The sequence below is a fragment of the Danio rerio genome, chromosome 2 (assembly GCF_049306965.1).
Source record: "Danio rerio strain Tuebingen ecotype United States chromosome 2, GRCz12tu, whole genome shotgun sequence".
Lineage (NCBI taxonomy): Eukaryota > Metazoa > Chordata > Actinopteri > Cypriniformes > Danionidae > Danio > Danio rerio.
The window spans coordinates 62157212-62182500 of record NC_133177.1 but is presented as its reverse complement, the minus strand read 5'-3'; the positions used below and the strand labels follow the sequence as shown (position 1 = coordinate 62182500).

Sequence of the window (25289 nt, the reverse complement as noted above, 5' to 3'; positions counted from 1 at the left end):
TGGCCACTAACACAATGTTATAATCGTAATATTTAGTTGTCATCACCTGGGTGATTTTATTTTTATTTTTTGGTACAGCATAGGCCAAAAGCTTGGCTTTTATTGTCATTATCACAAGTGAGGAGAAGGCTCTTTTGCGGCACAGAATATTGTTTTGAAAGAAATATCTGAAGTAAACTTATGTTTTTGCTAACATAAAAGGGGGATTAAGAAATAATCCTTATAACCCTAACCATAAATGTGTGTATGTGTTATATATGTATATATGTATGTATATATATATACATACATATATACAGTTTAAGTCAGAATTATTAACCCCCTTTTGATTTTTTTCCCCCTTTTTTAAATATTTCCCAAATGATGTTTAACAGAGCAAGGAAATTTTCACTGTATGTCTGATAATATTTTTTTCTTCTTGAGAAAGTCTTATTTGTTTTATTTCGGCTAGAATAAAAGCAGTTATTAATTATTTAAAAACTATTTTTGGGACACAATTATTATCCCCTTTAAGCTATTTTTTTTTGATAGTCTACAGAACAAACCATCATTATACAATAACTTGCCCTAACCTGCCTATTTCACCTTATTAACCTAGTTAAGGCTTTAAATGTCACTTTAAGCTGTATAGAAGTGTCTTGAAAAATATCAAGTCAAATATTATTTACTGTCATCATGGCAAAGATAAAATAAAGAAGTTATTAGAAATGAGTTATTAAAACTATTATGCTTAGAAATGTGCTGAAACAATCTTCCCTCCATTAAACAGAAATTGGGGAAAAAATAAACAGGGGAGCTAATAATTCTGACTTCAACTGTATGTATATATATGTATATACACACACTTTATTTTCACTGTTTTTAAATAATTGTTCTTAACATTTTTGCTTTAAAACATTATAATACTGTTTGGATTTTTCCCCCATAATAATAAATTGTGAACATTGCAGTGTAAATTGCAATCCAGATGTTACAGAGAGAAATTGATGCAGCAACAGCAGAGCATATTAAGGGGATATAAAAAATCTTCATACATTGTATGTATATATATATATATTCACTATTTTAAAATACATTTTCTTTGCTGTGTGTTTTTATTGGTTATGATGCTGTTTGGATTTATTTTTGCACAATAAATAAAATGTGATTTAAAAAGTGCAAACATTGTCTTTGTTAGAATTTACACGTGATTACAACGGTATAAAGACGTTCAGGTCCGACCGGACCGAATGGAAAGAAATTGTAGGTTTTGAAGATGGATTATTAGTTTTGTGGCAAGGACATAGCTGTTTTTAGAGGGTTAAAATACAGATTAAAAATAAAGTTAGAATGATTTTATATTAAATATGTTTATTGTATAATATACGTGAATGTTCGCATGGCTTTCATTTTCATTATCACAAGTAGAGGAGAAGGCTTTTCACGGCACAGAATATTCTGTTTTGAAAGAAATATCCGAAGTAAAGTTATGTTTCTGCCAACATAAGAGGCATCCATTTTAAAACTCACAGGGTAGCCGACAGAAATGCATGCGGGTCGATTCCGACGCGGATGATTCTGCATCCAGATCAGTTTTATTACGCTGTATGGAGTTCACCGCAAGCATAATAAGAATGACTGATGACCAGAATTAAGTTCAATCTTACCTCGATTTTGATCACCGATCTCTCTGCCTCTTAAAGGAACACTAAATAGAGTTGTATCACTTGTATTTGTGTATTTTCGCTGAGAAATTTTAATGTAAACAGCTTCAAATGTTGTAACAAGCACGTCTGAAATGAGCCGAACTTTCTGTAGAGCAAAAACAGTCAGCCCGGACATCTCCGCCTCTTAAAGGGCCATTACTAAATTACAAAGGGCTCAAAAATGGTTCTCTGGCGCCATCTCGTGGACACTCTGACAAGCTTTAGGTTTGAAATTAACAAATTTAATATAAAAAAAAAATATTTATAGGAAAACTGTTATTTATAATTACACCAAATAAATATGATAATTATCTTCAATTTAAAGCACATCTTTTGGCCAAATTTGAGGATTGTATACTTTTTTATATGCCCCAAATACTCGATTGTAATATTTACAATTTTTTAATTCAAAAAATTTTTAATTCAAAAACTACAAATCTTATCGGCATGAGGACATACAGCAACCATCTCATGGGCAATAGACAGCTTTTGACCAAATTTGGGGCTTGTAGCATCTAAGCCCTGGGAGGAGAAGCGATTGCTTTTTTTTGGTCAGAAGCCGGAATAATAATAATAATAAGAATAATAATAAGAATAAGTTTAAGTAGCATTACAGTATGTTGGCTTTCTCAAGCCAACATAAATATAGTGCGGGGGCCCTTGTTCCAGACTGCTGTCTAAGAAGAAGTCTAGGCATGTCACAAGGAGCATGATGTTTGTAGAAGCTGTGAAATATATTGAAGATGCCCGTAATTGTTCAGTTCTGGTATGCAGAGAAGGGTTGCAGAAAAAAGAAGTGTGTCTGGGTGCAACACTCAAAGGACTGCAGAATGACTGATAAGTAGGCCCACACGGGGGGGGGGGGGGGGGGGGGGGGGGGCGCTACTGAGCAGGCGATGGAGTAAGGTAAAAGTTGGGTGAGCTCTGCAAAAAACGTAATATAACTTATAAATTTAAGGCGCTTTAATCGCAAATATGAGATGCTACATCTATCTAAGACTTTACTACTTCACATAAAGCAGCTGGGTTCTCTATAAATCCAAATGGCGGGCAAACTACGTAAATATAAGTACACGGGGAAAACCGCTGCTAATCAAGAGGATGCTAATACACCTAGCATGATGTCCGAGCCAGCCGAACACACTGACATTTTGGAGATTAAAGCTGAGCTGATCTCATCGATCAAAACGGAAATAACCTCGCTCTTTCAAAAAGAACTGAAAACTGCACTGTCAAACGAATTTGAAATGGTCAAAGCTGAATTACAAGCAGTTAAATCCGAGATAGCAAGCAACGCTTCGGCTGTTCGCTCAGATCTTGAGGCAATTAAAACGACAGTGTCAGACATGGAACGAGGCTTATCCAGCTGCTCAGACGATGTTACAGAACTGCAAAACACCGTGCGCAATCTGGAGAAAAATGTAGTAACCCTACAAGAGAAATGCTTGGACATGGAAGGGCGAATGAGGAGGTCAAACATTAGAATACTGAATGTAGCCGAAGATCCTGGCGCATGTACTCCAGCCTCAGTGTCGAAGCTGCTCAAAGACACCCTCAAAATGGATAAAGATATACTGATCGATAGATCTCATCGCACTCTCCAGGCAAAACGTGCAGATGGTAAACCCAGGGCCATTGTTGCAAAATTGCATTACTACCAGGACTGTTTGGAAATTCTACGCCGGGTTCGTGAAACCGGACCCCTTCATCATAACGGCGCAACTATATTCATCTTCCCCGACTACCCGCCGAGCGTGGCCCGTGCAAGATCGGCTTTTAACGAAGTCCGAAAACTACTACGAGGAAAAGATGGTGTTCGTTATGGCATTCTTCACCCGGCCAGGCTCCGAATCACACACAACGGGACGGAAAAGCAGTTCCAAGATGCAGCAGAAGCCCTGACTTATGTGAAAAATAATATTCTTTAAGACGGCTCGACCGTCTCTGATTGAGTAGTACCAAGCCACTTCAGTGACTTTGTTTTTTTTTCATACACTCACACTCCCATCTAAATGACCATGTTTGAGTGAGTATATGAACATTACATCTATGCAGAGACTGACTGAATTCCTATTTCATGGATGAGGAGTGAAAAACAATATTACTGATACAAAATCACTTACTATTTATTTTCAGTTAAACTTAAAAGCAGGAAATATAATTGGGACAGTACAATTACTGAGTTTATTATTATCATTACTATGCTGTTATGTAACTGTCACACTTGTTTTAATAGGTGATTGTTAATAATATGCGCCAATTTAATTTATTATTTTTTAATTTCATTTTTGTTTTCTTTCTTTAATAATGTGCAGAGCAACTTGTGAGGTTAAAACTCCCCAAGTAAGCACTTTATGTGTGGATATTGTTGCGAGGGGTTAAAGTTGCACCATGTTCTATTTGGTGTTTGGGAATGGGTAAATGTCGCACTTCATTTTATACTTCTACTTCTTGTTTTGTTTTCTACAATCTTATTGGAAGGGTCTTTTCTGTTATATTTAAACGAAGCGTTTGTATGTAAGCTTACATTTTTAAAGACGTATGGTTAAACCACACAATGTTAACGCATCAGGCGTTTGCCAGGTGAATCTTATAAGTTGGAATGTTAAATCTTTGAATCATCCAGTGAAACGTGGAAAGGTTCTCTCACACTTAAAACAGTTAAATACAGATATCGCTTTCCTACAAGAAACCCACCTGAAAACTTTTGATCACTTTAGACTAAGAGGAGGATGGGTGGGACAACTCTTTCACTCGACTTTTCACTCCAAATCTAGAGGAACAGCAATTCTCATTAGTAAAACGGTTTCATTTGAGGCATCAAAAATCGAAGCTGATCCAGCAGGCCGTTATATAATGGTAGTGGGTAGACTAAATAATACTCCGGTAGTTATGGTAAATGTATATGCACCCAATTGGGATGACAGTGCATTTTTTACGGGTCTCTTCTCACGAATACCTAATATAGATACTCATCATCTTATATTAGGAGGAGATATTAATTGCGTACTATCACCCTCACTGGATCGCAGCTCTCTCAAACCAATGATACCAAGTCGTACAACTCAAGTGATTAACCAACTTCTTAAAACCTATGGAATGATTGATGTTTAGAGATTCCAAAATCCTGGGTGTAGAGGTTATTCATTTTATTCACCAGTTCATAAGACATACTCACGTATAGATTATTTTTTTCTGGACAGTGAACTACTTCCTCTAGTTAGTGAATGCAAATATAATGCAATAGTGATATCAGATCATGCGCCATTATTAATCACTCTAGATATGCCAATTACATCAAACAACTATCGGCCATGGCGATTTAATACACTACTTCTCTCTGATGTGGAGTTTGTTAAATTTATATCATCAGAAATTAAAGAATATTTAGTGCACAATCAGACTCCAGGAATATCTTCTAGTCTTATCTGGGAATCTCTTAAAGCCTATCTTCGAGGCCAAATTATATCATATAGTGCCAGATTAAAGAAAAAACAACATGAGCGGCTTAAAAAAATTGAAAATGATATTTTAAAACTTGATGAAATTCTGGCACACTCATCTACACCTGACATGTTTAGACAGCGTTTAGCTCTTCAGTCTGAATTAAATTTATTATGTACAAAACAAACAGAAAATCTTTTAATTAAGTCCAGGCATAAGATGTATGAACATGGTGAAAAGATAGGGAAGATCTTAGCTCACCAACTTCGACAACAAAATGCAGCACATTCCATTATGTCAGTTAATGATCACTGGCACTAAATTGACGAATCCCTTAGAGATCAACCATCGGTTTAGAGAATACTATTCACAATTATATACTTCGGAGTCTTGTAAAGATGAGTCATTATTTGATTCTTTTTTTAAGAAAATTAGTCTACCCACTATTGATCAAGAGTTCGCTCTAGACATGGAGAATCCATTTTCAAAAGACGAATTTATTAGAGCAGTGTCATCCATGCAAAACGGAAAATCACCAGGCCCAGACGGTTTTCCAAGTGAATTCTTTAAAAAGTTCTCTGGCGATCTTGCCCCTATTCTACTTTCCCTATATGAAGAATCCTCAGTCACGGGCTCCTTGCCAGAGACTATGAATCAAGCAATTATTTCTCTAATCTATAAAAAAGATAAAAATCCATCAGAATGCAGCTCTTATCGACCAATTTCATTGCTGAATGTTGACAGTAAGATATTCGCCAAAATATTAGCGCATCGGCTGGAAATAGTGCTACCTACAATAGTTTCTGGTGACCAGACAGGCTTTATTAAAAACCGATATTCATTCTATAATATACGCAGACTTCTAAATATCCTCCACCATCCCACTCCATCTGATGTCCCGGAAGTCCTTCTCTCACTTGATGCTGAGAAGGCTTTTGATCGAGTGGAGTGGGACTACCTCTTTTACACTCTTAAAAAATTTGGATTTGGCACAAAGTTCATTTCATGGATTAAAATCTTATACTCATCACCTATGGCAGCAATACGTACAAATTGTCACATTTCTCCTTTCTTTTCGTTAGAAAGGGGAACCAGACAAGGCTGCCCTCTGTCCCCCTTATTATTTGCATTGGTAATTGAACCTCTGTCCATTGCGATACGAAATGATATCAATATCAAGGATATACAGAGGGACAACTTTGAACATAAAATTTCTCTCTATGCAGATGACACCCTCCTATATATATCTGAACCACTAACAACTCTACCACAAATTATGACATTACTGACTGCCTTTGGGAAAATATCAGGTTATAAAATAAATATGCAAAAAAGTGAGCTTATGCCCATTAATAATGCTGGTAGAAAGATTTTTACCTCACTACCATTTAAAATAACTAAAGACAAATTCAAATATTTAGGTATATGGATCACTAATGAATACAAACATTTGTACAAAGTTAATTTCCCTCCACTGATAGATTCCATAAAAAAAGACCTTGAACGTTGGAATCCGTTACCATTGTCACTGGGAGGTAGAATAAACACTATAAAAATGAATATATTACCCAGATGTTTATATCTTTTTCAGTGCATACCCGTATTCTTAACAAAATCATTTTTCTTACTTTTAGATAAATTAATATCATCTTTTATATGGAATGTAAAAAATGCACGTATCCGTAAAAATATTTTACAACGACACCGAGACCATGGAGGATTGTCATTACCCAACATTCAGCAGTATTACTGGGCAGCTAATATTCGAGCAATGCTACACTGGTCAAATCCATCATATGTCAGTGGCCCTAATTGGTTATCTTTAGAAAACACATCAAATTTTTCAACCTCTCTCCATGCTCTGCTATGCTCAAATTTTCCGACACCTGAACCTTTATCTAAATACTCTTTAAACCCAGTTGTCAAACACTCACTCAAAATATGGGCACAATTTAGAAGAAGTTTTGCACTTAAAGGACTATCAGCCTATGCCCCCATAGCAAGAAATCCCCTCTACTATAGACAAAACTGTTCACCCCCTCTACTATAGACAAAACTTTTGACATCTGGTCTATGAAAGGTCTTAAGATATTAAAAGATATGTTTATTGATGGGCAATTTGCTTCATTCCAACAAGTAAAAGTTAAGTTTCAAATTCCAAATTCCCACTTCTTTAGATACCTCCAGCTGCGAAGTTTTGTGTCCTCCTCAATGAGTCACTATCCCTCACTGCCTCCCCCCTCCCTGCTTGACTCTATTATGGAGCTAAGCCCATACTCAAAAGGACTTATTGGCAAAATATATTCTATAATTAATTCCCACAATCTGGAACCCCTAGTAAAATTAAAAAGAAAATGGGAGGTGGAGCTAGAGATAGAACTATCAGAAGATATGTGGCAATCCGTTTTAGACAATATCCACTCATCTTCAATTTGTTTAAAACAAAGAGTTATACAATTTAAAGTAGTACATAGATTACATTGGTCCAAAGTGAAACTAGCCAAATTTAAACCAAATATAGACCCTAACTGTGACCGGTGTAACATTGAGCCAGCTACTTTATCTCATATGTTTTGGGCTTGTTCAAAATTAAAGAAATTCTTGCAGCTAATATTTAAATTCCTCTCGGACGCATTAAATACCTATGTAGAACCTGAGGCCATAATTTCAATTTTTGGAATCACACCACAGTCCTTATGTTTTAACAAAAGCAAGATAAATGTGATTGCCTTTGCTACGCTTTTAGCTAGAAGATTAATATTGCTGAAATGGAAGGAAAAACTTCCTCCAAACTTTAAGCAATGGCTTATGGAACTTCTACACCACCTGACCGTAGAAAAAATACGATACACTTTAGGAGGCTGTACTGATATGTTTTTTCTCACCTGGCAACCTGTTTTAGATCACGTAAAAAAGATGGACCCCTCAGTCATTTTAGAAGAGTAGAACCTTTCCTTGTTTGTTTGTTGTTGTTGTTTTTTTTTTTTCTTTTCTCTTCAATTTTTTGTATTTTCTTTTTTCTCCCCTTATTAATGAGAGTAACATATGTTTTACTTATTATTACTATTTATTTGTATTTTTTCTTAATATTATTTATTTATTTTTTTTCTAGAACCTAAATGTATGTGCGGCAGGTTTTGTTTGTTTGTTGTGTAAAAAAAAAAAAAAAAAATTGAAAAGCTATTTTGTAATGTATGTTTCATATCTAATATGTTCAATAAAAATACTTTTGGAAGTAGGCCCACACGGAATCTGCATGCGCAGAATTCCGCAGATTTGAAGCCCATCATTAATTTAGTTTTTTACTTGAGTAAATGTGTGTAAATGAATATTTATTCAGTTTGTTTATTAATTTCAGTAATATTATTGACTAATATGAAAATGTTCATCTGATTGATGTACAATGCAGTTTGTAAAGTCATATTTTCCGTCTTTTAGTAGAGATATTATATGAGAGACTTGCTTTGTTTACCAAATAAAGGGAATCTAATTGGATTAGCATTTTAATTATTAAATAAAAGTTATAAAGATTTTTTATTTCATATATTAAGGTTTTAGTTATGATACTGCCAGAATAATTACGCAGAAATTGCAAAAAATCTCCGCAGATTCCGTCCGGCCCTACTGCTAAGTGATCTTACACCAAAACTCCACCTGTTAATGTCAGTTGTTTATATATGCTGAAGTCAGGGAAATGTATGTGAGTTGCGAACCTCTTGAATGTAATTCTTGTATTGTATTGGGGTAGCATAACCCAGAGCTCTGTCATCGAATTATTCATTTTTTATTAAATTACTAATATTAGTGATATTCATTTTTTATTATTCATTTTTGATTAAATTACTAATATTAGTGATATTCATTTTTTATTATTCATTTTTTATTAAATTACTAATATTAGTGATATTCATTTTTTATTATTCATTTTTTATTAAATTACTAATATTAGTGATATTCATTTTTTATTATTCATTTTTTATTAAATTACTAATATTAGTGATATTCATTTTTTATTATTCATTTTTTATTAAATTACTAATATTAGTGATATTCATTTTTTATTATTCATTTTTTATTAAATTACTAATATTAGTGATATTCATTTTTTATTATTCATTTTTTATTAAATTACTAATATTAGTGATATTCATTTTTTATTATTCATTTTTTATTAAATTACTAATATTAGTGATATTCATTTTTTATTATTCATTTTTTATTAAATTACTAATATTAGTGATATTCATTTTTTATTATTCATTTTTTATTAAATTACTAATATTAGTAATTTATAATTACTAATAATTATAAATTACTAATACTTTGGCATAGAAGAAAACCCTCTCCTGATCTTTTTTTATTGAACACGCATGGAATTTGCTTACATTCCAACAACATACACAAATACACTTCATTAAACATGTACACATAGACATCACCCATATGCTAAAAAACTGCATGTTAACTGTCTGTATATAATAATTTATATTTGATTGTAGCTTAATTTGGCTGTAATGCAGTAATGTGGCACCTTTTGTAAAGCTGCTTTAAAGCAACGATTATTGTAAAAATTGATATATATATATATAATATTATATAGAATATTCAAGTTCATATATATATATATATATATGAACTTGAATTCAATTAAGTTGAATTCACACTGTTGCTTATTTGCCTCATGTTTTAGTTGTCGATCAGACAGAATGAGCTTTTCCTCTCTGGGAACGCAAGGCGCGCCTCACCACCTTTTATTGTTGACAAGAAAAAAAGAAGTGTGCTGTGATTTTTATGTTGCTAAGCAACCACTGAATCAGCTGCATCTTGTTTTTTTGATTGGACAATGAGGACACCTATTCATTGTACATATCGCTGTCAATTTTACATTGTCGTATTTCATGTCTGTATTTTGCACTGTCGTTGTATTTGCACTATTTGTATTTTGTACTGTCTGGATCCAGCACCTAATCTTCATCATAGCGAACGTGCTGCTGATGATGTGACAATAAAAGTGATTTGATTCGATTAGAAAGACACAAGGCGTAGTGTGCTTACCCGCTCTGAATCCTGAACATCACATTCATTCATTCATTTAAATTTTGGCTTAGTCCCTTTATTAATCTGAGGTCGTCACAGTGGAATGAACCGCCAATTTATCCAGCATATGTTTTACACAGCTGTTGCCCTTCCAGCTGCAACCCATCACTGGGAAATATCCATACACACTCATTCACACTCATACACTATGGACAATTTAGCCTAACCAATTCACCTGTACAGCATGTGTTTGGACTGTGGGGGAAACCGAAGCACCCTGGAGGAAACCCACGCCAACACGGGGAGAACATGCAAACTCCACACAGAAATGCCAACTGACCCAGTCAGGACTCGAACCAGCGACCTTCTTGCTGTGAGGTGATTGTGCTACTCACTGTGCCACCGTGACGCCCCAACATCACAATATTGCAGGGCGCACCCTTATAGACAGGGTGAGGAGCTCTGACACTCGGGAGTAGAGCGGCTGCTTCTCCACATTCAGAGAAGTCAGCTGAGGGGGCTCGGGCATCTGTTTCGGATGCCTCCTGGATGCCTACCTAGGGAAGTGTTCTTGGCATGTCCCACCAGGAGGAAGCCTCAGGGAAGACTCAGGACACACTTGAGGGAACACCTCGGGATCGCCCCAGAGGAGCTGGAGGAAGTGTCAAGGGAGAGGAAAGTCTGGGGTTCTCTCCCGAGACTGCTGCCTCTGTGACCCGGCCCCGGATAAGCAGAGGAATTACAATTATCACAATACCAACAGCAGCACTCGTGGACAATACACAGCTGATTCAGTGCTCGCTTAGCAATATTAAAAGCACAGCGCACTTCTTTTTGTCTTGTAAACAGTAATAGGCAGTTCGATGCACCTTGATCCATAAGGGCAGACGGAGGGAGATAGGCCAGGTCACCGGGGTTACACCCCTGCTCTTTACCAGAAGTGCCATGGGATTATTAATGACCCCAGAGAGTCAGGACCTCGGTTTAACGATACTCTCTGACAGTTTAGTGTCCCCTTCACTATACTGGGGCATTAGGACTTGCAAAAAAACACAGGTTGAGCGCCCCCTGCTGGCCTCACTAACACCACGGCCAACAGCAGCCTAGTTTTCTCATGTGGTCTCCCATCCAGGTACTGACCAGGCTCAGCCCCGCTTAGCTTCAGTGAGTAACCGCTCTTGGAGAAACATCACCATTCATGACGAATGCTTCACAGTTCTGCAATATATTCGGTAAAAAGTGATTTAACGTGAAGTTTGGCCAAAAAAAGGGCAATAGCAGTGTTTGCTGTAGTAGTGACCATGTTTTTGTCTTTTGCGATTCTGTTTGATGCCGCTGTGCGGTGCTGCAGGCTTAACCTGTCTGTTGCACTTTGTTTTATACATGTTCTAGGAGTGTTCACACCTTAAATAATTAGATAATTAGAATTATAATAGTTCATTTAAAAATGAAAGATTAGCTGTCAGTGCTGGTCAGGTGTGCTTCAGTGTGAGTGTGTGTTTGATGCTTCTGTCAGTCTGTGTCGCTCCTGTCGCTGTTCATCTAAAACTCCACATCTATAATCCTCTTAGTCTATGCTGACATCATCTTCAGCAGCTCAAACACTCTAATGGCTAATGGACAGACGGCTGCTTCTCACTCAGGGCTGATGCTTATGCTAATGAAATGGGCACTAGTGGGCGGGGCTTTCCCCCTCTTATTAAAGGAAGAATGTCAATCAAAGTGCTTCATTCATCATGTCTGATTATAACAATCACAATTAATTCATGTTGAGCATTAGAGGCTGGAGATACTCACACACTGCTGACACACACTACTGGGGTTAAACCCCACACAAAAGGGATTTCTGCATTAGAGCTGCCCTTTAAAGCCTGATATTTGAGTGTTGATGTGTGTGTGTGTGTTCTGACCTTTGTCCGCCCAGGCCCGCAGTGGACTCTCGTCATCAATAATGTGGTAGAAAGTGAGCGGCAGGATGAGGAAGGGGCTCTCGCTGGCCGTGTCCACACTGAACGACACGTTTTTCTGGTCCAGACGCACCGTTTCGCCCGCCTTCGGCACACACGGCTGTAAGAGCTTCCCCGTCACCTGCAGAAATCACATTAGCTTCATCAATCCACACAAGTCCTTCAATAATCACTCAGAGGTAAGTAAGTCATGTGTATTTATATAACACATATGGCCGTACACCCAAAGCGCCTCACAATCATGAGGGGGGTCTCTACACACCACCGCCAGTGTGCAGCTCTACTTAGATGATGCTCCAGCAGCCACAGGACAACGGCGCCAGTGCACTCACCACACACCAGCTATAGGTGGAGTGGAGAGACAGTGATAGAGCCAGTTCAGTGGATGGGGATGATTGGGAGGTGATGATCGTGAGGGCTGATGGAGGGAGTGTGGCCAGCGCCCCCTGCTGGCCTCACTAACACCACTTCCAACAGCAGCCTAGTTCTCACATGTGGTCTTCCATACAGGTGCTGACCAGCTCTGCTTAGCTTCAGTGAGTACCCGCTCTTGGGCTGCAGGGTGATATGGCTGTGGTGCTTCGGATTCTTTAAAACACTGATTAAAAATGCTGTTTTCACTGCTTTTCTTACTAAAGTGCTTAAAAATGGATCTTCTATCGCATGTTTGGGTGTAAATGTAGAGGATTACTGACCTGGCAACCCAGCAGGAGGCTCTTCCGCATGTTTGCCACTCGGATCATGAGACTCGGCCGGCCGTCGTGATTGGCTATTACAGCATGCTGACTGAAGCGAATCGTCTCGCCGCGCTTTTTCGGTCGAGCCACCTGAAGAGAAGAAGAAGCAGGTGAACAATTCAGTTCAAAATACCCTCATTTCAACACTCATTATTGCATTACAGTGGCGGGTGTCCATCAGCCTGTGTTAATTCATGCACATTATGAAGAATTGCATGTGAAACTGTGTGTGTGACAGCACGGTGGCTCAGTGGTTAGCACTGTGGCCTAACAGTGAGACGTTCGCTGGTTTGAGTCTCGTTTGGGTCAGTTGGTGTTTCTGCGTGGAGTTTGCATGTTCTCCCTGTGTTGGCGTGGGTTTCCTCCGGGTGCTCCGGTTTCCCCCACAGTCCAAACACATGCACTATAGGGGAACTGATCAACTAAACTGACCATAGTGTATGAGTGTGTGTGTGAATGAGTTTCTATGGGTGTTTCCCAGGACTGGGTTTGCTGCTGAATGGGCATCCGCTGTATAAAACATGCTGGATAAGTTGGTGGTTCATTCCACTGTGGCAACCCCTGATATATAAGCTACTAAGCTGAAGGAAAATGAATGAATGAATGATGTGTGTGTGTGTGTGTGTGTGTGTGTGTGTGTGTGTGTGTGTGTGTGTGTGTGTGTGTGTTCACTTTGGCCAGGAATGTCCCGGTGATGAAGATCTCCATGGCGGTGGTGATCAGCAGCTGTATGATGAGCAGGACGATGGCGGACGGACATTCCTCCGTGATGCAGCGATAGCCGTAACCGATGGTGGTCTGAGTCTCCAGCGAGAAGAGGAACGCTCCGGTCAGAGTCTGCATCTGCATCACACACACACTGTGGTTTGCTGGAGGATCGAACTCTGCGGAGGGAGAAACACACACACACACACACACACACACTGGGTTAAACAGGTTCATTCAGTATATAAAGTATACATGATGAGAGCATGCATGTGCACAGTGCTCTGCATATAGGAGTTCACGCCTCACACATCTCTCCTGTAAATTCATAGTGTTAATGGGAAGCTCTGCAATATTCTATTAGTGCATATACATTAGATTAGTCAGTACTGAAGCCAAATCCAAACACTAGCACAGCCACATTTATATGTTAAAGAAAAATATGAAATACACATTTAACAAAGAGGAAAAATCAAGAGAAGCAAAAACATTAAATTCTGTTTAAATTTTGTAGTTTGTACTTTATTTTTGCAATATTTTGCTGGAATTTAATTGTATTATCTTCCAATTTCTGGTGACTAAAGTATTGTTGTAATAAATATCATTTGTTTTGTTTAGGTTCCGCAAAATACACTGCCTATATTCACTGAGAAATGGAGGAACATGTTCATTTTTAAAACGGGCTGTACTCCATTATGCAGAGCACTCTGTATATACACAGTGGGTACAGAAAGTAATCAGGACTCCTTAATTTTTTCTCTTTGTTATATTGCAGCCAAAGTCATTTAAGTTAATTTCCCCTTTATTAATGTCCACACAGCAGCACACACTGACAGAAAAACAGAATTATTGACATTTTTGCAGATTTATTAAAACAGAAAAGCTGAATATGACATGCTCCTCAGTATTCAGAGCCTTTGCTGTGACACTCATATGTTTAACTCAGCTGCTGTCCATTTCTTCTGATCACCCTTGAGATGATTCTACACCTTCATTTAATCCTGTGTTTGATTACACTGACTGGACTTGATCAGGGCCGGAGCAAGCCCTCTCTGTTCTGCAGCACTAGATACGGATAAAACTGAGGGCGCGGGTGGTGAGGGTAGTGTCACGAACGCCGCCCTCTCTATCCTGCCACCCTAGACGCGGATAAAACTGAGGGCGCAGGGGGTGAGGGTAGTGTCGCGAACGCTGCCCTCTCTATTCTGTCCCCCTAGACGCGGATAAAACTGAGGGCGCGGGTGGTGAGGGTAGTGTCGCGGACGCCGCCCTCTCTATTCTGTCCCCCTAGACGCAGATAAAACTGAGGGCGCGGGTGGTGAGGGTAGTGTCGCGGACGCCGCCCTCTCTATTCTACTGCTCTAGACGCTGATATAACTGAGGGCGCAGGTGGTGAGGGTAGTGTCGCGGACGCCGCCCTCTCTATTCTGTCCCCCTAGACGCAGATAAAACTGAGGGCGCGGGTGGTGGGGGTAGTGTCGGGGACGCTGCCCTCTCTATTCTGTCCCCCTAGACGCAGATAAAACTGAGGGCGCGGGTGGTGGGGGTAGTGTCGTGGACGCTGCCCTCTCTATTCTGTCCCCCTAGACGCAGATAAAACTGAGGGCGCGGGTGGTGAGGGTAGTGTCGCGGACGCCGCCCTCTCTATTCTGCTGCTCTAGACGCTGATATAACTGAGGGCGCAGGTGGTGAGGGTAGTGTCGCGGACGCCGCCCTCTCTATTCTGTCCCCCTAGACGCAGATAAAACTGAGGGCGCGGGTGGTGGGGGTAGTGTCGCGGACGCCGCCCTCTCTATTCTGCTGCTCTAGACGCTGATATAACTGAGGGCGCAGGTGGTGAGGGTAGTGTCGCGGACGCCGCCCTCTCTATTCTGTCCCCCTAGACGCGGATAAAACTGAGGGCGCGGGAGGTGAGGGTAGTGTCTGGGACGCCACCCTCTCTATTCCACTGCCCTAGGCAGCTGCCTAGGTCGCCTCTAAGGATGCGCCGGCCCTGGACTTGATCAGTAAAGCCATGCAACTGTCTACTGTATATCAGAGCCGACAGCTCACAATGCATGTCAGAGCAGATGAGAATCATGAGGTCAGAGGAACTGCCTGAAGAGCTCAGAGACAGAACTGTGGCAAGGCACAGATCTGGCCAAGCTTACAAAAACAATTCTGCTGCACTTAAGCTTCCAAAGCACAGTGGCCTCCATAATCCTTAAATGGAAGACATTATGACCAGAACCAGGACTTAATTTGGGCCGGAATAAACTGGATGTGGATCCGGCACCTCTGAAATCTGAACCGGCATCTCATTTTACTGATCCCCTCCTCACACGCACACCCACCCCCTCTTCACTTTCTTACGCCACTCCCCAACCCTCTTCACTTCTGTTCGCAAAACCCCACTCTGCTCTACACTTACGTCCATGACACCCCCCTCATACCCCTACTCCCCATCACCCCAATCCACCACCCCTGCACTTTCATCTGCGACACCAAACCCCCCCCCCATACCCTCTTTTTGCGGCATCTCTCCCACCTCTGGTAACATCCTGGATCCGTCACCCCGATCTGTTCCAGGACCTTGCGATTTACAAATTAAGCACTGACCAGAGCCATTCTTAGGGCTGGCCGTCCGGCAAAACTGAGCTATCAGGCAAGAAGAGCCTTTGTGAAAAGAACCCAAAGATGACTGTGGCTGAGCTCCAGAGATGCAGTCAGAGTATGGGAAAAAGTTGGAGAAAGTCAACCATCACTGCAGCCCTCCACCAGTCGGGCCCTATGACAGAGTAGCCCAACGGCAGCCTCTGTTTGCGTAAAAGCTCAGATGGAGTTTGTTAAAATGGCGAGAAATAAGGTTTTCTGGTCTGATGAGATCAAGATAGAACTCTTTGGCCTTAATTTTAAGCGGTATGTGTGGAGAAACTCAGGCACCGCCCATCACCTGTCCAGTACAGTCCCAACAGTGAAGCATGGTGGTGGCAGCATCATGCTGTGGGGGTGTTTTTCAGCTGCAGGGACAGGACGACTGGTTGCAGTCGAGGGAAAGATGAATGCGAAGTACAGGGATAACCTGGATGAAAATCTCCAGAGTGCTCTGGACCTCAGACTGGGTCGAAGCTTTACCTGCCAACGAGACAATGACCCTAAGCACACAGCTAAAATAATGAAGAAGTGACTGTTCTTGAATGGCCCAGCCAGAGCCCTGACTTAAACTCAATTGAACATCTCTGGAGACACCTAAAAATGGCTGTCCACCAACGTTTACCATCTAACCTGACAGAACTGGAGAGGATCTGCACGGAGGAATGGCAGAGGATGGCCAAATCCAGCTGTGAAATACTTGTTGCATCTTTCCCGAAAAGACTCACGACTGTATTAATCCAGGGGGCTTCTGCTAAACACTGAGCAAAGGGTCTGAATACTGAGGAGCATGTGATATTTCACCTTTTCTTTTTTAACAAATCTGCAAAATGTCAACAGTTCTGTGTGTTTTTCTGTCAATATGGGCTGCTGTGTGTTCAACAATGAGGGGAAAACATGAACTATTTTAGCAAATGCAATATAACAGAGAGTGAAACATTAAAGGGGGTCTGAATACTTTCTTTACCCACTGTGTGTATACCCACATAGCAAAATTTCTCTGGCCCAGATCTGGCCCACACAATCAGCTTTTGCTTAGCACACATGCTGCAGTGAATTACGGTACATGACTGGACCAAGTCTGGCTTCCAAACATGGACCATATCTGGGCCAAGTCTCAGCCAGGTTTATAATAACTGGGCCAGATATGTTGGTGTTTCACGACTGCAAAGAATTTAATAAACCCGTGAAGCATTTCGATTTATGGCCACACTTTTTCTCGAAGCAACCTGATTGGTAGAAATTTCTCTTTTCACAAAATTAATTTGAATGTATTTTAAGAGTGGGTCATTATGGACCAAACTGAAGTGGCCCACTTATACATTTTAACATCTGGGCCAAATACTACATTTGATATCTGGCCCAAGTCTTATGTGCCACCTTAAAGACGGTGCTACCTCTGCCGCCAAACCTGGGCCATATTTGGCCCACATACTGTACGCCAGTGCCAGAAGAATATATATATATATATATATATATATATATATATATATATATATATATATATATATATATATATATATATATATATATATATATATATATATATAGTTGAAGTCAGAATTATTAGCCTCCTTTTGATTATTATTAATTTTTAAATATTTCCCAAATGATGTTTGACAGAGCAAAGAAATGTTCACAGTATGTCTGATAATATTTTTTCTTCTAGAAAAAAAGTCTTATTTGTTTTATTTTGGCTAGAATAAAAGCAGTTTTGAATTTTTTAAAAACTGTTTTTGGGACAATTATTAGCCCCTTTAAGCTAATTTTTTTTTCGATAGTCTACAGAACAAACCATTGTTATAGAATAACTTGCCTAATTACCCTAACCTGCCTAGTTACCCTAATTACCCTAGTGAAGCCTTTAAATGTCACTTTAAGCTGTATAGAAGTGTCTTGAAGAATATCTAGTCTAATATTATTTACTGTCATCATGACAAAGAGAAAATAAATCAGTTATTAGAAATAGGTTTTTAAATCTATTATGCTTAGAAATGTGCTGAAACAATCTTCCCAGAACAGAACAGAAATTGGGGAAAAAAATAAACAGGGGGGCTAATAATTCTGACTTCAACTTTATATATATGAAAGCAGAGGTTTACATACACTTTAAAAAAAGGAACATAACCCTGTTTAAAGAATGTCTGATGGTAAATCACACTAAAGGTTTACTGTTTCAGTTCTGTTAGGATTACCTAAATGATTTACATTTGCTAAATGCCAGAATAATGAGAGAGTTATTTATTAATTTCTAGACAGAGAAAAGTTTACACACATTTCCTTGGTGTTTTTTAGCTTTGCTTTTAAACTGTATAACTTTGGTCAGATGTTTTGGGTCTCCTTCCACAAGCTTCTCACAATAGTTTGCAGGAGTTTTGGCCCATTCCTCCTGCAGAATTGCTGTAACTGAGTCAGATTTGTAGGCTGTCTTGCTCGCACAAGCTTTTTCAACTCTGCCCACAAATGTTCTATAGGATTGAGATCAGGGCTTTGTGATGGCCACTCCAAAACATTCTCTCTGTTGTCCTTAAAGCACATTTTCACTAGTTTGGCAGTGTGTTTAGGGTCATGGTCTGTTTGGAAGAGTCATTTGTGGCCAGGTTGTAATGTCCTGGCTGATGTGTTGAGATGTTGCTTCAGTATTTCTCCATAATGTTCTGTCTTCATGATGCCATCTATGCTGTGAAGTGGACCAGTCCCTCCTGCAGCAGAACAGCCCCAAAACATGATGCTGCCGCCCCCATACTGCACAGTTGGGATGGTGTTCTTGGCTTGTGCACTTTCCCCTTTGTCCTCCAAATGTAACACTGCTCATTATGGCCAAACAGTTCAATCTCAACTCCATCAGAGCACAGGACATGTCTCCACACATCAGTCTGTTCCCAGTTCTACAGTTGTGCCTCACATTAACTCAAATGTTGTCAATCAGCCAATCAGAAACCTCCAAAACCCTGACATCATCATCTGAGCTTTACCAGAGGCAGAATAATCTTATTGTGTGTAAACTTGACTTTCAACAAGAGTTATAATAATTATATTTTAATTTAAACAAAATTAAGCAACACAAACCGAAAGTCTAATTAAAATGTTAAAATTGTAAACATTAGAAACTAATTCAGTACAATGTCACTGAAGAATAATTCACTCTAATATGAACTGAGAAATGAAGAATAATCTCTTCTGTTACCGAGCAGGTCTCCATGCACCAGCGCCAGCAGGTACCAGAGCAGGCCGAAGGTGAACCAGGTGCCCACAAAGGTGGCGCTGAACAGAACCAGCTTGTATCTCCACTGCATGTCCACAACGGTCGTCCAGGGGTCGCGCAGGTACAGAGCACTGAGCCCACTCACATGCTCAATGCGCACGTTGCTCCGCCCATCCTTGGTTAGGATCCGCCTCTTGCGCGCCACATGACTGCTATGCCCTGCCCCCCCGAGCAGAGGCTTCAGCAAGTCTGTCTGTGTCTGGGAGTGGCAGACCTTCTGAGGGGCGGGGCCATGATGAGGGGGGGGTGTGGCCGAGGTCATCTAGGGAAGAAAGACAGTGTGAGTGATGCCCATATTTGGTCACATAAATGCATTTAATGTAAGGGGTAATGCATATTTAGGAGAAGGGGGTGTGGCTGAGGTCATCTAGAGAAGGAAGACAATGTGAGGGATGCCCATATTTGGTGACATAAACACATTTAATGTAAGGGTATTGTATATTTAGGAGAAGGGGGTGTGGCCGAGGTCATCTAGAAAATGAGGACAGTGTAAGGGATGCCCATATATGGTCACATAAATGCACTTAATATAAGGGGTATTGCATATTTAAAAGGTGGGGGTGTGGCCGAGGTCATCCAGAGATGGAAGACAGTTTGAGGGATGCCCATATATGGTCACATAAACACATTTAATGTAAATAAGGCATAATTTATATTTATATGACATCCAGCTTATGTGGCGGCTTGTTTTACTCAATTAGTCTCAAATATTTTTCTCTTTTTAAACCAAATATTAAACTATTTAAAAACATTTTATATAATTTAATATGAAATATGCAAAAAAAAAAACTCTTATTTTTTTAAATACATGCCAAAGCAGCATGTTTTATTTACATAGTTTAATTCACTTTTGTTAATTTTAATTGATTAATTTATAAAGCACTTTTTAAAATGAGCAGAGGTTTAGCCAGAGTATAGTAAAGAGCTATTATTTAGTTTAATTTTAATTTTGCTGTATTAAAATAACTAAAACTAAACTTTATAAATGGTGGGTTGTTGTGTTTACCTATTGTTGTGTTGTTAATTTTTTCAATTCATTTTAAATATTTTTTCAACTCAACAGCTGAGTTTGTCTGTATTTGACCCGACATTGGGTTAATAAAACAACATATATATATATATATATATATATATATATATATATATATATATATATATATATATATATATATATATATATATATATATATACAGAGAAATTGAATAAACAAACTATGATGCATTAAAAACATAATTTAATAATAATAATAATTTAATGTAACTTTTACTGAAATGAAAATAATTATATATTCATTCATTTATTACACTTTATTCATAATTATATTGTGTTTAAAATTTGCTTAAAAATTAATCAAACTTTTTCAAAAATTGTAAATATAATTAGATGTATATTATATATGAAATATCTTCTGTTGTGTTCATAAAGTCATTCATGTTTGGAACTGCTTAAGTAAGAGATTACATAGTCAGTAAATGTTTATTTTAGCCTGAACTGTCTCTTTAATTACATAATTAATCAGGATGGAAATCTTTTTTAATGCACATTTGGATGACTTGAGCTCATTCAGAGTCTTGTTTTTCCCTCTACAGTAGTTTAGTGGTGTATATTTCAGTCTGCAGGGACGCAGGAGGCTGTTCAATACACTTTATCTGCTTAATCAGGAGTAGAGAGTGGATTATTTTACACGAGAGAGACTTTTAACCAACAATGAGAGGAAAGAGACTTAAATGAGGGCATGTGAAGAGACTCCAGCCTGTCCGTTTGGCAGCGTTTGGAGGAATGTTAACTCTTTATCAAAGAAAAAAGCTCTTCCTCTCACTGTAATGTCAGTCTTCTTCTCAGTTTAATCATAATGTGTGGTTCTTAAGGAAACAGTGCACCCAAAATAAAAATTGTGAGATTCTTAAAGGGGCAGTGCACCCAAAACAATAACTATATTGTTTAGTTCTTAAAGGGACAGCGCATCCAAAAATAAGCCGGTTGTTCTTAAAGGGACAGTGCACCCACAAATACACATATTGTTCTTAAAGTGACAGTGCACCCAAAAATAAAAATATGTGGTTCTTAAAGAGACAGTGCACCTCAAAAATAAAAATATCTGGTTCTTAAAAAGACAGTGCACCTCAAAAATAAAAATATCTGGTTCTTAAAACGACAGTGCACCTCAAAAATATAAATATCTGGTTCTTAAAACGACAGTGCACCTCAAAAATATAAATATCTGGTTCTTAGTGACAGTGCACCCAATACAAAATTGTGTGGTTCTTAAAGAGACAGCGCAGCCAAAAATAAAAATGTGTCATTCTTAAAGAGACAGTGCACTCAAAAATAAACGTGTTGTTCTTAAAGGGTCAGGGCACCCACAAGTAAATCTGTTGTTTTTAAAGCAACAGTACACCCAAAATAAAAATATGTGGTTCCTAGTGGGACAGTGCACCCAAAAAAATAACAATGTTTGGTTCTTAAAGAGATAATGCAACCAAAAATAAATGTTTTTCTTAAAGAGACAGTACACCCAAAATAAAAACGTGTGGTTCTTAAAGAGACAGTGCACCTCAAAAAATAATGCATGGTTCTTATAGAGACAGCACAACCCAAAATAAAAACGTGTGGTTCTTAAAGAGACAGTGCACCCAAAAATAAGTGTGTTGTTCTTAAAGAGACAGTGCACCTCAAAAAAATAATGTATGGTTTTTAAAGAGACAGAACAACCAAAAATAAAAATGTGTGGTTCTTAAAGAGACAGCACACCCAAAAATAAATGTGTTGTTCTTAAAGAGACAGTGCACCTCAAAAAAATAATGTATGGTTCTTAAAGAGACAGCACACCCAAAAATAAATGTGTTGTTCTTAAAGGGACAGTTCAGCCAAAATAAGCATCAGCCTTAAGCAGGAGGGGTGCTAGAGGCATGTGGGTATGTTTTCTGCGCCCATGCGTTAGTTTGTTTTTGATTAAACTACATTGCTTTAAGCAGTGTTGGTTTGGTTGCACATAGAGAATAAACTCTTTATATAGCTGAAAAACGTCTTTAAAAAACACTTGCGTGGATGATTTTTCTGCACGAGAAAATGGATCTGTAGCATGAGAGCATGAGAATACTGTCCATCGAGTGACTCTCACGCCAAGTGCGAAAGAGTTGGCAGCCCTGCTGTCATCCTTTCTCAACACATCTATCTTTAATATCTATAAACATCTATAATTAATATGATGTTTAAAAAGATAAAGAGAAACAAATTAATAAAATACGCAACTGCTCATACATTTATAGATACTCTGTGTGTGTGCGTGCATGCGTGTGTGTGTGTATATGTATATACAGTGGAAGTCAGAATTATTCCCCCCCTTTGAATTTGTTTTTCTTTTATAAATATTTCCCAAATGATGTTGAACAGATTCAGGAAATGTTCACAGTATGTCTGATAATATTTTTTCTTCTAGAGAAAGTCTGATTTGTTTTATTTCTGCTAGAATAAAAGCAGTTTTTAATTTTTTAAACACCATTTTAAGCTCAATATTATTAGCCCCCTTCAGCAATATTTTTTTTAGATAGTCTACAGAACAAACCATCATTATAGAATAACTTGCCTAATTACCCTAACCTGCCTAGTTACCCTAATTACCCTAGTGAAGCCTTTAAATGTCACTTTAAGCTGTATAGAAGTGTCTTGAAGAATATCTAGTCTAATATTATTTACTGTCATCATGACAAAGAGAAAATAAATCAGTTATTAGAGATGAGTTATTAACACTATTATGATTAGAAATGTGCTCTCTGTTAAACAGAAATTGGGGAAAAAATAAACAGGAGGGCGAATAATTCTGACTTCAACATCAACCATACACACTCATTCACACACACTCATACATTATGGACAATTTAGCGTACCCAATTACCCTATAGTGCATGTGTTTGGACTGTAGGGGAAACCGGAGCACCCGGAGGAAACCCACGCCAACACAAGGAGAACATGCAAACTCCACACAGAAAGGCCAACTGACCCAGCCAGAACTCGAACCAGCGACCTTCTTACTGTGAGATGACAGGGCTAACCACTGAGCCACCGTGTCCACCCCCCCCAAACAGAAAATATTTTATTATTTTTTGAATTATATTGAATTATATTTTGACTAGAAATGAGAAATTTGGCCTCGTTAAGCAACAAATATTTGGGAAATATTTTTTTAAAAGATTTAAAATTTCACAGAAGGCATATCTTTTTGGCTTTTTATTTATTTAATCTCTCTCTCTTCCTGTGTGTGTGTGTGTGTGTGTGTGTGTGTGTGTGTGTGTGTGTGTCTGTGTGTGTGTGTGTCTGTGTGTGTGTCTTTTTCTCTCTCTCTCTCTCTCTCTCTGTCAAATACAATGGCTGGTATTGTTGAATCTCTAACCAACAGGACAATGCAAACCACTGACAAACATAGCTGTGTGTGTGTATACGTGTGTGTGTGTGTGTGTGTGTGTATGTGTGTGTGTGTGTGTGTGTGTGTGGCACAATGGCAGCTCGTTAGTATTCCAAAGTGGATAACGATCCCCCCTCCGCAAATCTCAGACCTCACTTTACAAACTCACACTTCTCCTCTTTCCGCTTTGCAGGACGCTTTTAGAAAACGCCAAACTCCACGCTTATTAATGTCGAAACACACTGCACTTGAGTTTGTCCTGCAGAAGCTGAGACACACTGCTGACATGTGCTTTATAAAATGCATTCAAATCAGCCACTACTACTGCAACTTTTAATGTGTTTAGGATATAATAATAATAATAATGATTAATAAATAATAAAGTAATAATTAAATTAGAGGTTTGCGCATTATAGTTGCATTAATTGAGCATTATATAGTTCACTCTGTAGAAAAATGCTGGGTTGTTTGAACCAAATGTTAAATCAAAATATGAACAAACTCGCCTGTTGGTGTTTTTTTTTTTTTTTTTTTAATGATACTTTTTACTAATAATACTAATACTTTACACAATGCTTGAGTTTGTCTATATTTGACCCAACATTGGGTTAAAACAAGCCAGCGTTTTTATATAGACTATTTAATGCACAATTGATGCATTTTAATTAATGCATTTTTATTACTTTATTATTTATGAAACATTATTATTATTATTACTATTATTATTATTATTATATAATAAACACATTAAAAGTGGATTTTAATGCATGTTATTAAACACATTTCAGCAGTGGGTCTCAGCTTCTGCAAGAAAAACACAAGTGCTGTGTGTCTCAATGTTCACAGTAATGCTCTATAGTGTATTTAGAGTGCAGTAACACTTATTAAAATAAATATCTAATAAAGAAAAAACAATCCTGCACACATAATAATAAAAAATTACATTGAAACCATCAAAATAACTGTCCAGAAATGCATACTGTATCTTCAGAGTAAAGCATGTTTTGAAATGTGCTCTCTATTTATAAGCTAGAATGTTTGCAGATCAGTAAAAGTGTGAATATGTCATTGATAGAGCTCTGAAAGCTTATTAAAACATGCATTAAATTCATATTTTGCATATGCATAAATCACTACACAGATACTGCAATGTTTAAAATGTCTTGGATTATTAATCTGAAACTGCTGCAACTGATTTGGAGAGCTGTTTTTGCATGAGTGTGTGTGAAGTCTTACCTTGTCCGTGAGTGTGTGAGCGAGTGTGGTAAACAGCTGCTCTACATGCTGAGGCTCACACTGACAGTAAATGCGGGCTTTAATGAACAGAAGGTGTTCAGAGCGACTGAAGCTCGCCAGCAAATGACAGGCTTTTATAAACTGCCCTCTCTCTCTCTCTCTCTCTCTCACTTTCTGCC

At 38.4% G+C, this 25289-nt stretch overlaps 1 protein-coding gene across 1 annotated transcript in view; it reads right to left on the bottom strand.

The window, feature by feature from the left end:
* The window catches only part of kcnj10b (potassium inwardly rectifying channel subfamily J member 10b), a 27774-nt gene extending 2556 nt beyond the window's left edge, over window positions 1–25218 (bottom strand). Inside the window, exons 1-5 of the mRNA XM_009298954.4 lie at window positions 25111–25218; window positions 19394–19733; window positions 13543–13754; window positions 12829–12960; window positions 12077–12254 (exon numbers count right to left, since the gene is read on the bottom strand). Coding sequence (XP_009297229.1) covers window positions 12077–12254; window positions 12829–12960; window positions 13543–13754; window positions 19394–19733 — 862 coding nt within the window. The 5' untranslated portion in view covers window positions 25111–25218. The remainder of the gene's footprint in view (window positions 1–12076; window positions 12255–12828; window positions 12961–13542; window positions 13755–19393; window positions 19734–25110) is intronic.
* Between the last annotated feature and the right edge of the window lie 71 nt (window positions 25219–25289).